Source organism: Rhinatrema bivittatum, chromosome 3, assembly GCF_901001135.1.
Source record: "Rhinatrema bivittatum chromosome 3, aRhiBiv1.1, whole genome shotgun sequence".
Taxonomy (NCBI): Eukaryota; Metazoa; Chordata; class Amphibia; order Gymnophiona; family Rhinatrematidae; genus Rhinatrema; species Rhinatrema bivittatum.
This window is the reverse complement of record NC_042617.1, coordinates 512,633,846-512,648,601: the sequence shown is the minus strand read 5'-3', so window position 1 is coordinate 512,648,601 and position 14,756 is coordinate 512,633,846. Positions and strand designations below refer to the sequence as shown.

The 14,756-nt window shown below is 46.6% G+C and overlaps 1 protein-coding gene across 3 annotated transcripts in view; it reads right to left on the bottom strand.

Moving 5' to 3' along the window:
- NCOA1 (nuclear receptor coactivator 1) overlaps positions 1 to 14,756 on the bottom strand; it is a 1,093,244-nt gene that overhangs the window by 202,547 nt on the left and 875,941 nt on the right. For all 3 annotated transcript variants that reach the window (XM_029596190.1, XM_029596192.1, XM_029596191.1), the window contains exon 15: positions 3,466 to 3,649. In XM_029596190.1, the coding sequence (XP_029452050.1) occupies positions 3,466 to 3,649 (184 nt within the window). The remainder of the gene's footprint in view (positions 1 to 3,465; positions 3,650 to 14,756) is intronic.

Here is a 14,756-nt window from a genome sequence, read left to right as displayed (position 1 = left end):
AAAGACAGCTCTGAAGCATGGGGTCAGCAACCAGAGCAAGAGCTAGCTGCATAGGTGGAAACAAGAGTCAGTTGTGTGGATCCAGCAAGAGGAAGGATCAGGGCTGGAGGGCAGTAGGACCATCGCAGGAGTAAGGGCTGTCAGATGCAGGGACAAGTGTCTAAACATATACTAGAAGATTTTAAAACCCATACGTGTGCCAAAGTCGGGAGATATGTCCATTACTTGGCCGGTGCGCACCATTCGGATTTTAAAATCCGCGCAGGTACACTTGTATCTCCCACTATGCGCACAAATCACAAATATCCAAAAAGTGGCGGGGTCTGGGCAGGTCAAGTCTGTAAAATGAAGTCAGCGCATAAGTATTTATGCGTACAAGCGCGCCATAGTCCCTTACTGTGTAACTTTACTTCTGCTATGGACAGTGTGTAAGTCATTTAACAAAAAAAAATAAAAAAATTATATGCTAGTCAGCGGGATTTTAAGGGTTGGGGCTAACAGGGTAAAAGGGAGGCAAGTAGCTAGGGGATATAGGAAGTCCTCTCCTTTACTGGGGCAAACTGGGAATGAACTGGGGAAACAGGATCTTTAGTGTAGAATCGAGGCTCCTTCCAGATATGGAGACTGCAGGGGATACACCTCACTCTGCAATATTCCACCAGAGTAGCTGCATGTAATTCCGCCCGGGTAGCCCAATTCTGGAGCAAAATAGTTTCTGATCAAGAAGCTGAGGAAAGTGCAGGTGGTGTCTTGGAGAAGGGTGCATCCAAAAGGAGTGAATTGAAATCCTGTTCAGAGTAGCTAAACATGATTTGGATATGGGCTTGTCTGTTGTTATTTTTGGCGTTTTCTTTCAGGGCTCCCCCAAACCCAGAGTGTTTGATGCTGTCCCAGTGGGATCCCCTCATAAATTAACTTTGCAACAGCCCTCGATGTTCTTCTTTCAGCAATATTCCATAGTGGTGTGTACCCCCCTCCCCCCCAAGTTGATACATTTGATTACATGGGTCTTATCTCAATCTCTGGTTTTGTGCCGACTTTGTCTTATTTTATACTTTATCTTCCTAGTTAGCGTGTTGGAGACACCCTGCTTTGTAGCGCTGGTTTGAAACACTGCCATTAATCGAGTATGTTCTGCCATTTACCTGTAATACATATATTTTTGAATGTACCTTTTTCTGTACTTTTTCTGTATTTTAGTTTATTCATTCAATTATTTTTCCTTTTCATTTGCTAGTGTCTGGGGATGCTGCGCGTACTGCGTGTTTTGTTACATTGCCAGTAATTACCGGTAAGTGTTTTCTATTAGCAATTTTTGACCACACTTTTCTATATATGTTCATATATATATAAATATATTTATACAATTTTATGCACCATTTGTAGCCATTTTTGTTACATTTTGGATTCTTGTTTGTTTCTACCCACCCTTTTTTTGTTAACAGTTTGGGCTTCAGTCCCTCCTGACGCCGCCAAAGTGGCAAAACACGGTCCATGTCAGGGGACCGAAATATATCTTACCCTAATACCACACTCACAATAAAGGATGGAATTGCTTGGCAATGACTCCATTGATTGGACTTTTTATTTGAACTTCAAGGACCCTTACATCTCTAGCACTATACCTTGCTTATATGCTGAATCTACAGTACCATTTTTTGTATAAATGCAGGGTAGGTAAAGTCTTTTGATGGAGCACTACTAGTCTGATAAGGACAGAATTGACTGCAAATCTGAATCCCTAATTGAAAAGGCAATTCTGAACATGTCTGTGAGGTGTGGAGCTCCTTTTCTTCAACTGGTTAATATTGGTCTTGAAAATGTATCTAGTACTGGACAACATTCTTAGGAAGGAAGAGGCATCTGTCTCATAGCGGAGTTCATTTTTAAAGGTGTTATGCACATAAAAATAATATATATTTTAACAATTTTCAGAGCCCCATTTATGTGCATAAAATGTTTTGAAAATTCAGCTTTATGGAGCGAATTTTCAAAGGAGTTACATGTTTAAAAGTAGCAATTTTCTTAAGCCATTTTAAATGTGTAAATCCTTTCAAATTACCTCTCTAGTGTCCTATAAAATCATGCCACACTCTTTCAACAAATGCGGAACTATTTTTATCTGGCAGAAATATATCCAAAGAGTTGTCTGATTCTGAAATGATGGAGTATTCCTCAGAAAGATAATTTCTTTTCTCTGATGTCTTTTTAGGCATTACCTTCAGTGATTTCTTTGGCATGGAAGATGATAGTGCCAACAATTTGGGTATTGCCTTTGTTGATACCAAAATTCCTGATGTCTATGGTGTCAATGGCATTGCATTAGAATTTGGAACCATAATTTGCTCTGTAGAAGTTGCAGACCTGTGCGATTTGTGGAAGGTTGACCTATGTTCTTCCAAGGATTTCCTTTTATGTTTATGTGACTACAATGATGATGAAGTAGATAAATTTCTATTTTGACATTTGGGTGACTCAAGTCTGGCCTTTTTTCTAGGTACCTGGGTATTCAAACCTGAAGCTTTTGTTCTCTTAGGAAATGTGGCTTCAGACAACAAAGTTAACTGATGGTATCTCAGTGCTCTGGGAAACATCCTGGCACATGCCTCACAGGCAGAGGAATCATGTGAGGTTCCAAGGCATTTTAAGCAGAACTTATGTAGGTCTGTAGTCACTATTTTGCATCCCTACTTCCCTCATTTCTTGAAAGGACCTTTCTCAGGCAACCTAAGTAAACATTTTTTCCCCTCGATAATATAAGAAGAAAAAATAATTGAAAAAAAGAATGAAAAAAATTCTAAAATTACTGGGAAAAAACGGCCAGATTGGAGAGAGCCCAAAAAACTCTTTCTACCATGACAGTAGAGCAAAAGAGACTGAGAAGTCTCACACAGGGGCCAGTGTGCAGGAACTCCCACAGAGACCAAGAAAGATTTCCTTTCTGAGCTTGGAGAGAGCACATCCAAGGTGGCTCTGCCACTGGAAAATGTCACCCATTTTTGCGAATGCTTGCCCACTGAGAACCTTAGCATTCTAATAGCACTGAAGTCCCTTCATTACCTGGAAAATTGACAATTACTTATTTTAAGAGTCTCATGCAACACAACAGCCGGTCAAAATTGGGAAAAAATGGTTAAAGCATCTGCACTTTTGATATATTTTTCCTTTTCCCATTATATGCAACATTTCAGTGGATTTGAAGGAGGTTTTTATCTATATAAGAGAGGATCACCTATTTCTTGATCAAGAATCACTCAGTTCTGCGGCTCAGACAAGAATGTACAAGATTACTCTTATTGGGATATCGGTATCCCTCTGAACTTCATTAACAAATTTCAGAAACACCAATAGACTTAACTGAAACCTACTGCAACAATTCAAGGACATGTATGAAACCCATATAATTAGAAATTTCCCTTATTTTGATAACATTATAGAAAAAGAATATTCTTCTCCAACACATACTGTTATGTGCTGTGGGTGTCCTTGCCATAGTGCTGGACTGGAGAGATGTTGGCAGGATCTCTGGTTTCATAGTTATAATAGGGACACTGCTGTCCATTCTCTCTGATCCACATAAAACAGACATCTGTGCTGCTTTCTCCAGTGATGGCAATAACTGATCAAGTTGGTCAAGGTCTGTTGAAAACTGGGAAATGAAAAGAGAAAATGAAGATAATTTACTGATTTCTAGAAAGAAAAAAACCACAAGAAATTTATAAATTAAACAATAACATATCTCATCTGAAATGGCATGTAAACGACCAAGGTCTAATTTATTTATTTACAAATGTATTATCCACTTCCCCCAGGAAGACTCCAAAGTGGATTACAAAGAAAACAAATACAAGGAACTTAAAAAAACTTTAAAAAACCCCCAAATAACAACACAGATCAGATCAGCCACAGCATTTTCCAAAAGCTAAGCTTTATATTTTTTCTTCCCAGCTCCTGCCAGCAATACCAGGTAACAGAGTTTCTGGGTGGGGTGCGAGAGTTCGGGGTGGGCTGGGGGGGGGAAGCGATTTTGGTCACCAAATTCCTTTATTGCCAAAATCTACAATTTAGGTTGGGAGGGGGAGGAGAGGGCAGTTTCAGGGCTATATGCCAGATATAATCATGCTTTATTTTGGGGGGCTTTGGGGGAGGAGGTACTGGACTGGCAAGGCATTATGCATTTAACTGGGGGTGGGGAGGGGGACGAGGTTGGGTCAGGAGGCCCACAAGGCAGCCTTTGTTTTACCAAAACATTGGCATTTAAATTGGCTATTTTCTTGAAAATAGCTGGTTAAGAGCAAAGTTATAGGGGAACAGGTTCCTGGATAACTTATCCCTGTTCTTACTAAAGTCTACAATTAGCCAAATAAGTTATCTGGCTAACTCCAAATATCAGAATTAGCCAGATAACTAAGACCTGGATTCAACATTTTGCTATAAATATAGCGAAAATAGCGCCTGCGATAAAAAAAGGGGCATGGTTAGGCTAATTTTCCTGATACCACATCATGCGATACATTTATTGCGCTGCATATTATTTTCACATTGCACTAGTAATCTACCAGAGCTGCGATACCTGCCAAAAAAGTTTTTTATTGCGAATGGTGAGAGAGATGGCGAGAGAGATGGCGAGAGAGAGAGAGAACCTCTGTAGAGGCTCACTTATAATTAAACTTTTTATATCACTGTAAGAGGAGGCATTATGAACTTGGGGTGAGGTTTGTGGAGGGAGATGGGTCTTGGGGGCTAAATTATAGCCAGATAAGTCATTATCCAGCTAAAGTCTAGCCGAATAAGGAGTGTTTCGGGGACAGAGTCAAGTTAGTCTGGGCATTTATGAAAATGCGTTAGGGCATTATCGTGCACGTTAGGGCCCTAGCGCAATAAATACCGCATCATGAAATGCATATGCAGATTTAAAATTAGTATTCAAGTGGAAGGGGTTTGGGCAGAGTAAATGGAAATGAGGGGTGGTTAACAAAGCGTGCAATAAAGTAATGCACAGCAACATAGGTTTTAATGTCGAAATTACTACACCTTTTTTTCTGTGCTTTATGCCTGCGATGGCTGTGCTGAACCAGCCAAACAGTATTTACCACAAATGCTGATTTGGGAGGAGAGGAGAGAGAGAGAGAGCGAGCGCTTCTGGAGGCTCACTTATAATTAAACTTTTTATAGCACTGTAAGAGGAGGAATTATGAACTTGGAGTGAGGTCTGTGGGGTGAGGTGGGTTTTGGGGGGCAGTTTTACATGCACAGTCATATGTACAAACAGCACAGTTATTATCAGTGAAGATTTAATGTGATTTGGAGTGATAAACATAAAAGAAGAGTAGATTTGTACCATTTATTCTCTACCTAGCTTGACTGCAGCTAGGTAGAGTGTATCAAGCTTCACTGATGGTAACTGTGCTGTTCGTACGTATGACTGTGCATGTAAAACTGTCCCCCAAAACCCATAATGCCTCCTCTTCAGTACTATAAAAAGCACAGAAAAAAGGTGAAGTTATTTCGGCATTAAAACCTATGCTGCTGTGCATTACTTTATCGCACGCCTCGATAACCACTCCTCATTTCCATTTACTCCTCCCAAACCCCTTCCACTCGAATACTAATTTTAAATTTGCATATGCATTTCAGGATGAGGTATTTATCGCGCTAGGGCCCTAACGTGCGTGACAATGCCCTAACGGGGGCAAGGAGGTGGTCCTCCGGCACAGTGACTGTGCTGACACAGCCACTGTGCTGGAAGACTCGGGACCGCCCCTGGACCGCCGCCCCGCCCCCGGACCGCCCATTTTTGAAAGCCCCGGGACATACGCGCGTCCCGGGGCTTGTGCGCGCTGCCGAGCCTAAGCAAAATAGGCTTGGCGCGCGCAGGGGTAGGCTTTCGGGGGTTATGCACATAACCCTTTGAAAATCTACCCCTTAGGGAATAGCCACTGCTATTAATTGCATCAGTAGCATGGGATCTTCTTAGTGTTTGGGTAATTGCCAGGTTTTTGTGGCCTGGTTTGGCCTGTTGGAAACAGGATGCTGGGCTTGATGGACCCTTGGTCTGACCCAGCAAGCCCAGCATCCTGTTTCCAACAGAGGCCAAACCAGGCCACAAAAACCCAAACACTAAGAAGATCCCATGCTACTGATGCAATTAATAGCAGTGGCTATTTCTTATGTTCTTATGATGTTCAGGCAACAGCCACACTAGTATTTAGATTAACAGAGAGTTCTGTGCTTAGATGTGGGGGGAGTGCTGGATGGCAGATCTGCTGCAGCATAAAACTCAGGGCTTAAAAACAACAGATGTGCAGAAAGAAGACGACAGGCGATGATATCTGGCAAAATCAAGAGAAGCTGGGAAAGTAGTCAGGAATGCAAACATTCATATAGAAGAAAAAATAGCAAATACAGTAAAATGGCAGGACAAGGTTTTTTTTTTTTAGATGTTAGTGATAGAAGGAAGTGCAAAAGTGGCATTATGAGACTTAGAGATGAATGGAAGGAACATATAGTGGCTGATGAGGAAAAAACAATGGGGCAGATTTTTAAAAAGTACGCCGGATTTTAAAAGATATGCTCGTAGCCGCGTGTATCTTTTAAAATCCTGGGTCGGCGCGTGCAAGGCTGTGCAAAATCGGCAGCCTGTGCGTGCCGAGCTGCGCAGCCTGCCTCCGTTCCCTCGGAGGGAACTTTCTTTCTGGTGCCCCCCACCTTCCCTTTCCTTCCCCTAACTAACCCACCCCCCGGCCCCAACTAATTCTCCCACCTACCTTTATTTCAAAAGTTACGCCTGCCTGAGGCAGGCGTAACTTGCGCACGCTGGCGCGCCATGTTCTGGTCTGGGGGCTGGTCCGGAGGCCGCGTCCACGCCCCTGAGCCAGAACCACGCCCGCGGCCCCGCCCCCCCATGACGCGCCGGCCACGACACGCCCCCTCAGGAAAGCCCCGGGGCTTATGCGTGTCCCGGGGCTTGCGCGCGTCGCCAAACCTATGCAACATAAGCTCGGCGCGCAGGGGGTGGAAGGGGCAGCTTTTTGGGGGTTACGCACGTATCTTACGCACGTACCCCTTTGAAAATCTGCCCCAAAATTGCTTAACAAATATTTATGTTCAGTGTTCACTTTGGAAGGACCTGGAGCAGGATCACATAAAAGGAACATAAATAAGATTGGAAGTGAAGTAAACCTCAATCGATTTTTGGAACAGTGTGTTCGTGAGGGGCAAAATAAACAAAGTAGATAAGGCGATGGGATACATCCGAGAGTATTAAGGGAACTTAGAGATGTCCTAGCAGCTCCCCTGGCTGACTTTTTCAATGCTTTACAGTCAAAAGTAATTTCGAAGGACTGGAGACAGGCGGATGTGGTTCCTAGTCATAAAAATGGAAGTAAAGAGGAAGCTGGGAACCATAGACCAATCAAGTCTGACCTCTGTGGTGAGCAAATTAACGAATCGCTGCTAAAACAGAGAAAAGTGCTTTTTTGGAATCCAATAGATTTCAAGATCCAAGGCAGCAAGGCTTTACCAGAGAGAAATCTTGTGAAATGAATCTGATCAATTTATTTGATTGGGTGACCGGAAAGTTGGTTCAAGGGAGAGCACTAGATGTAGTGTACTTGGATTTCAGTAAGGCCTTTGACACTGTTCCGCGCAGGAAATTTATAAATAAACTGAACGCACTAGGTATGAGACGTAGAGTGATTGATTTGGTTAGAAAATGGCTGAGCTGGAGAAGACAAAGGGTAGTGGTAAATGGAGTTTTCTCTCAAAGGGTGAGTGTGTGTGTGTGTGGGGGGGAGGGGGGCTGTTACTAATTGTGTGAATTGTGTGCCTTGAACGGATTCTTTTCAACATTTTTATAAGCAACAAAGCAGGATTGTCCGGAAAGGTTTGTCTTTTTGCTGATGATACCAAATATCTGAAACAGGGTGGACAGCTAGGAAGGAGTGGAAAACATGAGGAGGGGATCTAGTGAAGCTCAAAGAATGGTTTAGATTTAATACTAAAAAATGAAGCCTAATAGATTTAGGGCAGATTTTCAAAGGGGTCCGCACGTAAGATACGCGTGTAACCCACGAAAATCTGCCCCTTCCACCCCCTGCGCACGCTGAGCCTATGTTGCATAGGCTTGGCGGCACGCGCAAGTCCCTGGGCTTTCCTGGAAGGGGGGGGGGCATATCACGGCTGGAGCGTCATAGGGGGGCGTTCTGGGGGCGGGGCCGCAGGCATGGTTCCGGCCCAGGGGCGTTCCGGTGGCGTGGACGCGGCCTCCGGACCAGCCCTCGGACTGGAACATGGCGCGCCGGCAGGTGTAACTTTTAAAGTAAAGGTAGGGGGGAAATTAGTTAGGGCCGGGGGGCGGGTTAGCTAGAGGAAGGAATGGAAAGGTGGGGGGCCGCCGGAAAGAAAGTTCCCTCCGAGGCCGCTCCGATTTCGGAGCGGCCTCGGAAGGAACGGAGGCAGGCTGTGCGGCTCGGTGTACGCAGGCTGCCGATTTTGTGCAGCCTTGCGGGCACTGACCTGGATTTTAAAAGATAAGCACAACAGAAGAGAGGGATTTAGAGGTGATTGTATCTGATTGATCTTAAGGTGGCCAAACAGATGGATTAAAGGATGGTAAAAGCCAGAAAGATGTGTGGCTGCATAGGAAGAGGAATGGTCCGCAGATAAAGGAAAGTGATATTGCTCCTGTATAAATCCCTGCCCCCTCCCCCAGCACAGTCCTTTCCTGCTGGCATGAGAGAGCAACACTGTGAGCTACACAGGATCCTGTAGTTCTGCGAGACTCATTAGCCTTACCAGTTCATTGTCAAACTGGTAGAGGTGAAACTGGTAGAGGAAGCAGATACAGGTAGGAAGCATAGCTCTTTTCCTGCTGGTGGAAGGGGATTGCATGGAGGTGGATGGAGGGCAGGATGGAAACGAGAGAAAAAGAGATGATTGTGCTGTGGGTTGGGGAAGAGAGATGATTGTGCTTCAGGATGCATTGGAAAATCTTAATTTGAATTTATGGGCAACCACCATGGAAACAGGAAAAGGAAATGGAAAACCATGGAACTATTTTCCTTGGAGGGCGTAAGAGCAAGCATTTTGGCTCTCTGATATGATGCTGCATTTCCTTTTAAATAAGGTCGGTTCTGTCAGCCTTCAGAAGCATCTGCTTATTTTTTTGGGGGGTGGGGGGTGGTTAGAAAGCATTCATACCAATATTCCTTCATCTTCACTGGGCCCTCAGATATGAGCTGAGAGAGTGAGTTCTATCTCTCAAAACCTATCCTTTTGATTCAATGCTGAAAGGGTTGATACCTCCCTTCAGCAATCTGAATCTGGTTTTCAATTCCAGCTAAGACTGGAGTCTGAGTTGAAAAACTTGATCCCCCTTAGTGACATCCTTCAGCAGATGCCACCAAGAGTCAAATAATGTTTCTTATCCATACATCAGTAAGAGATATTTTAATGATCTATGATGGACATTTTCTGAATGCACTTGAAGCTACTGAAAGCAATTTTCTGCAGAAGTTAAAGAAGACCAGAGAAGTAAAAATGCCAAATAGAAGGGCAGAGAAGTTGCAACCTAAATTAGACTTAACGCAGGAACTGGTAAAAAACTAACAAGGGAACTAGAAATAAAGAAAACAAAAAAGCTTGAGGCACACCGATGCCAAAGAAAGCTGAAAAGCATATTTAGAATCAAAATTTGCCACTGAAGGGAAAGCGCAGTTGCTTACTTGTAACAGGTGTTCTCCTAGGACAGCAGGATGTTAGCCCTCACAGATGAGTGGCATCATCAGATGGAGCCCGGCACGGAAAACTTTTGTCAAAGTTTCTAGAAGCTCTGACTGGCACACTGAGTATTCCCAGAATGCCACTCTCTGTGCGTCCATGCGGGGTCCCCTCTTCAGTCTCGTAACATAGAATGCACAAGCGAAAAATAAAATAACAAAAAACGCATGAGAACCCAACTCCGTGGGGTGGTGGGTGGATTTCCTGGTGCGAATGGAGCCTCGGAAAAGAAGGTGGGCAGAATTATGGATTATTTGAAGTGAAAATTAGTCACTACCTTAGTTAGGAACTTGGGATGCATATGGAGCACCACCATATCATGAAAGAATTTTGTGTAGGGCGGATACATAATCAACGCCTGAAGCTCACTAACCCTGCGCACCGAAGTGAACGCCACCAGGAATAAAACCTTCCAGGTGAGGAACTTCAGATCACAGGAGTGCATAGGCTCAAAGGGATGGCGCATGAGCTGTGCTAACACAAGGTTGAAATCCCAGGACACAACAGAAGGCTGGGGGGGAGGGCTTCATTTGAAGTAAGCCTTGCATAAAGCAACCTACTATGGGCTGAACAGAGATGGGTGTGCCCGCAACATCTTGATGGTAAGCACTAACTGCACTCAGGTGGACCCTTACCGAGGTCGTTTTAAGCCCAGCCTTGGAAAGGTGCCACAAATAGTCCAAGAACCTTGAAGTAGGGCAGGTGAATGGATCTAAGCCATGCCCCTCGCTCCAGACAGAGAATCTCTTCCACTTCAGTTGGTAAGACTTCCTGGTGGAAGGCTTCCTGGAAGCTACCAGCAACTGGGACACGTCGTCAGAGAGGTCCAGGGGCTGCAAGACTAGGCCTACAAGGCTAATGATAGGAGGTTTGGATGGTGCGGCATGCCCCGATCCTGCGAGACCAGGTCAGGCGAGGTCCCCAGATGGTCAGGTTACCTGACTAATAGGTTTCAAAGGAGCGGAAACCAGACCTGTTAAGGCCAGCACAGGGCCATGAGAATCATGGTTCCCCGGTCCTGCTGGAGCTTCAAGAGAGTCTTCATGACCAGCGGAAGAGGAGGACACGTGTATAGGAGACCTGTGCACCAATGTTGGGCAAAGGCGTCTGAGGCTGGGAGTCTATCCGTCCTGAATAGGGAGCAGAGGTTTCTCACCTTGCAGTTGCAGGAGGAGGCAAAGAGATCCTCATCCAGAGTTCCCCACTGGTGGAATATTTGGGCTGCCACTGTCTGATTCAGGGACCACTCATGTGGCTGAAAGGTACGGCTCAGGCAGTCCACCAGCATGTTCATTTCTCAGGCCAGGTACATCGATCTCAGGGAAATGCCCTGCGACAGAGCCCAGGACCAAATCTGTAGAGACTTCTGACAGAGAAGGAACAAACTCATGCCTTCCTGTCTGTTGATGTACCACATTGCTACCTGGTTGTCTGTCTGAATCAGGACTGATTTGTGAGACAGGTAGTCCCGAAATGCCTAAAGAGTGTAACAAATTGCCCAAAATTTAGCCGATAACCCCAGTGTGAGAACCTACATGAGAACCTACTGGTCCGACGTAACAAGGGGTCAGCGATGGGCAATGCGAAGTAGCCTCCCCCTATTGGGGGTAGGGTGTCGAGATTATGGCAGGCTGACTCATGCTCCCTCACCCCCAGTCAAAACCCCCTAGCAGGGCTTTGCTGGGGAGCTGGCTGAGGCTCCAGGGTCCAGGACACCAAGAAGGAAGCCCAGAAGCTCGAGCAGAGGCACTAACAACGCTGGTGCAGGGTCTGGCACCGGTATGGGAGCTGGTGCCGGGGTGGCTCGATGCTCCGCAGGGCTCATAGCACCGCACTTTGCGGTCAAACTCCTCCTGGAAGACCAGTAAAGCAAGGACTGATGGAGGGAGAATGAGGCATTATTGGAGCCTCCTCAGAGCTCCGAGGAGGCTTGGTACTAGGCACCGATATTGGTGGGGAATGCCTGGGACTCTCGGGTCTGTCATAAGATGGGGCCTTCTCACCACAGGGTCGCTTTCGTGGCGGATGGCAGCTGCCGGTGCCGTACTGGAACTGGGGCCATGCACCGATGGCAACCAGTGACGGTGTTTGCAGGACTTCCCACGATGCTTGGCCCGGTCTTTCCCCAGAGCCAAGGAAGCTGAAGATCCTGATGTTTTTGAGAGCATCGACATTAGAGAGGGTCTATCACCGGCGCCTCTTTCCCTGCATGAACTTGCCGGGGGAGTAGGTAAGGACAGAGAATCCATCGGTTTCCCTTGGCCTCCAGGAGTCGACGTCTTCGATGCTGGCATGGCATGGATGGAGTGGACTTTTTGGAACCAAGAGCTTTTCCATCTTGTATAGCTGAGCACGACGGCCCTTGGGGGTCATCTGATCATACAGCTGACACCCTCAGACGTTGTGCAATGCCCCCAAATAGAGGATACAAATATTGTGTGGATCAGTAATGGACATGGTCTGCGGGCACTGAGGACACCGTCGAAAACTGGATGACGCCATGAAAATAGCAGACGAGAAGTTGATGTCCGGCAGCCATGGAGAAGCCATACCCAGGAATCGACAACTAAGAAGGTAAAAAGGAACTTTCCACACCGTAGAAGAGGCACCTACCATAGAAGAGGGACCAGACGATGAAAATAAAAAAAATAAAAAAAGGGTAAGACAAAAACACTCTAAAGAGCAGAGTTCCACCACTGTGAGGCAACTACTTCGTGAAAAAAAAACTACTAAAGAATTGAGCCTTGACCTGTAAAGGTGGTGACTTTCCTGCCTCTACGTAGGCCGCTCTGATAACTTCTTTGATCCAACGGGCTATGGTAGGCCGAGAGGCCGCTTCCCCTTGCTTCTTCCCGCTGTGAAGGACGAACAGATGGTCCGTCTTTCGTACTGCTTCTGTCTGTTCCAGGTATCTGGACAGCAGTCTGCCGAAGTCGAGATGACGTAGTATTCGACCTTCTTCCGATTTCTTCAAACCTTCCGTGGTGGACACATAGATAGTGTTGAGATTACTTACCTGATAATCTCCTTTTCCTTAGTGTAGACAGATGGACTCAGAACAAGTGGGTATAGTGTGCTCATGCTAGCAGTTGGAGACGGATCTGATGTCAGCACGGGTACATATACCCCCACAGGAAGTGTAGCAACTCAGTAATCTTCCTTGCAAAAGCTGTTATGGATCTATGTGTACTGACGATCAATGAATTAGTGAAACAGGATTCCCCTGACCGATTGATAGGAGCTGGAGACCGCCAGCGCTTCCAACCGGAAGGCGTCGACACCTGGTAGAGTGGACGCTCTTATGTAAGAAAATGATAAGGCGTACCTTGAATCGGTGAGACCCATGTACACCGGCAGCTGGGCGGGATGCTGAGTCCATCTGTCTACACTAAGGAAAAGGAGATCATCAGGTAAGTAATCTCAACATTTCCTAGCGTGTAGCCAGATGGACTCAGAACAAGTGGGATGTACAAAAGCTTTACTCCCAAACTGGGCGGGAGGCTGCCTGAGGACCGCGTAGGACTGCCCTCGCAAATGCTGTGTCCTCCCTGGCCTGGACATCCAGACGGTAAAATCTGGAAAAGGTATGGAGGGAGGACCATGTCACCGCCTTACATATTTCTGCGGGCGACAGCATCCCCGATTCTGCCCACGACGCTGCTTGCGCTCTGGGAGAATGAGCCTTGACCTGTAAAGGTGGTGACTTTCCTGCCTCTACGTAGGCCGCTCTGATAACTTCTTTGATCCAACGGGCTATGGTAGGCCGAGAGGCCGCTTCCCCTTGCTTCTTCCCGCTGTGAAGGACGAACAGATGGTCCGTCTTTCGTACTGCTTCTGTCTGTTCCAGGTATCTGGACAGCAGTCTGCCGAAGTCGAGATGACGTAGTATTCGACCTTCTTCCGATTTCTTCAAACCTTCCGTGGTAGGCAAGGATATGGTTTGGTTGAGGTGAAATTGTGAGACTACTTTAGGTAAGAAAGAAGGAACCGTGCGAAGATGGATAGCTTCTGGAGTGATTCTGAGAAAGGGGTCACGGCAGGACAGCGCTTGTAGCTCAGAGATGCGGCGTGCGGAACACACCGCCAGCAAGAAAACCATCTTCAAAGTTAGCGAACGGAGAGACAGGCCCCGAAGGGGTCTGAAGGTGGATCCCGCAAGGAAATCGAAAACTAGGTTGAGGTTCCACAGGGGCACTGGCCACTTCAGTGGCGGACGAATGTGCTTGACTCCTTTCAGGAAGCGGGAAACATCTGGGTGCGTGGCAATGGTCTTGCCCTCCCTCCTGGGACCGTAGCAAGACAGCGCAGCCACCTGAACCTTGATGGAGCTTAGGGAGAGACCCTTCTGAAGCCCATCCTGCAGGAAATCGAGAACACTAGGAATTGTGGCCGCGTGTGGATTGGTGCCATGAGTGTCGCACCAGGCTTCAAATACTCTCCAGATCCTTATGTAGGTGAGGGATGTGGAAAACTTGCGAGCTCGGAGGAGTGTATCTATCACCGGCTCAGAGTAACCTCTTTTCTTCAGTCTAGCCCTCTCAATGGCCAGACCGTAAGAGAGAATTGAGCTGGATCCTCGTGGAGGATGGGACCTTGACGTAGCAGGTCCCTGAGAGGAGGCAGGGGAAGAGGCTCCCCTGTCAGTAGTCTTCTCATGTCCACGTACCAGGGTCTTCTTGGCCAGTCTGGTGCCACTAGGAGAACTAGGCCTCTGTGCCTCTGAATCTTGTGTATAAGGGCGCCTAGCAGGGGCCACGGAGGGAAGGCATATAGCAGAGTCCCTGGAGGTCATGGCTGAACCAGGGCGTCGATCCCGTGAGAGAACGGATCCCGCTTGCGGCTGAAGTATCTGGGCACTTGAGCATTGGACCTGTCCACTAGTAAGTCCATGTCCGGAGTCCCCCACCAATCCACAATCATCTGGAAGGCTGTGGGGGACAGCTGCCATTCTCCCGGACTTAGGCTTTCCCTGCTGA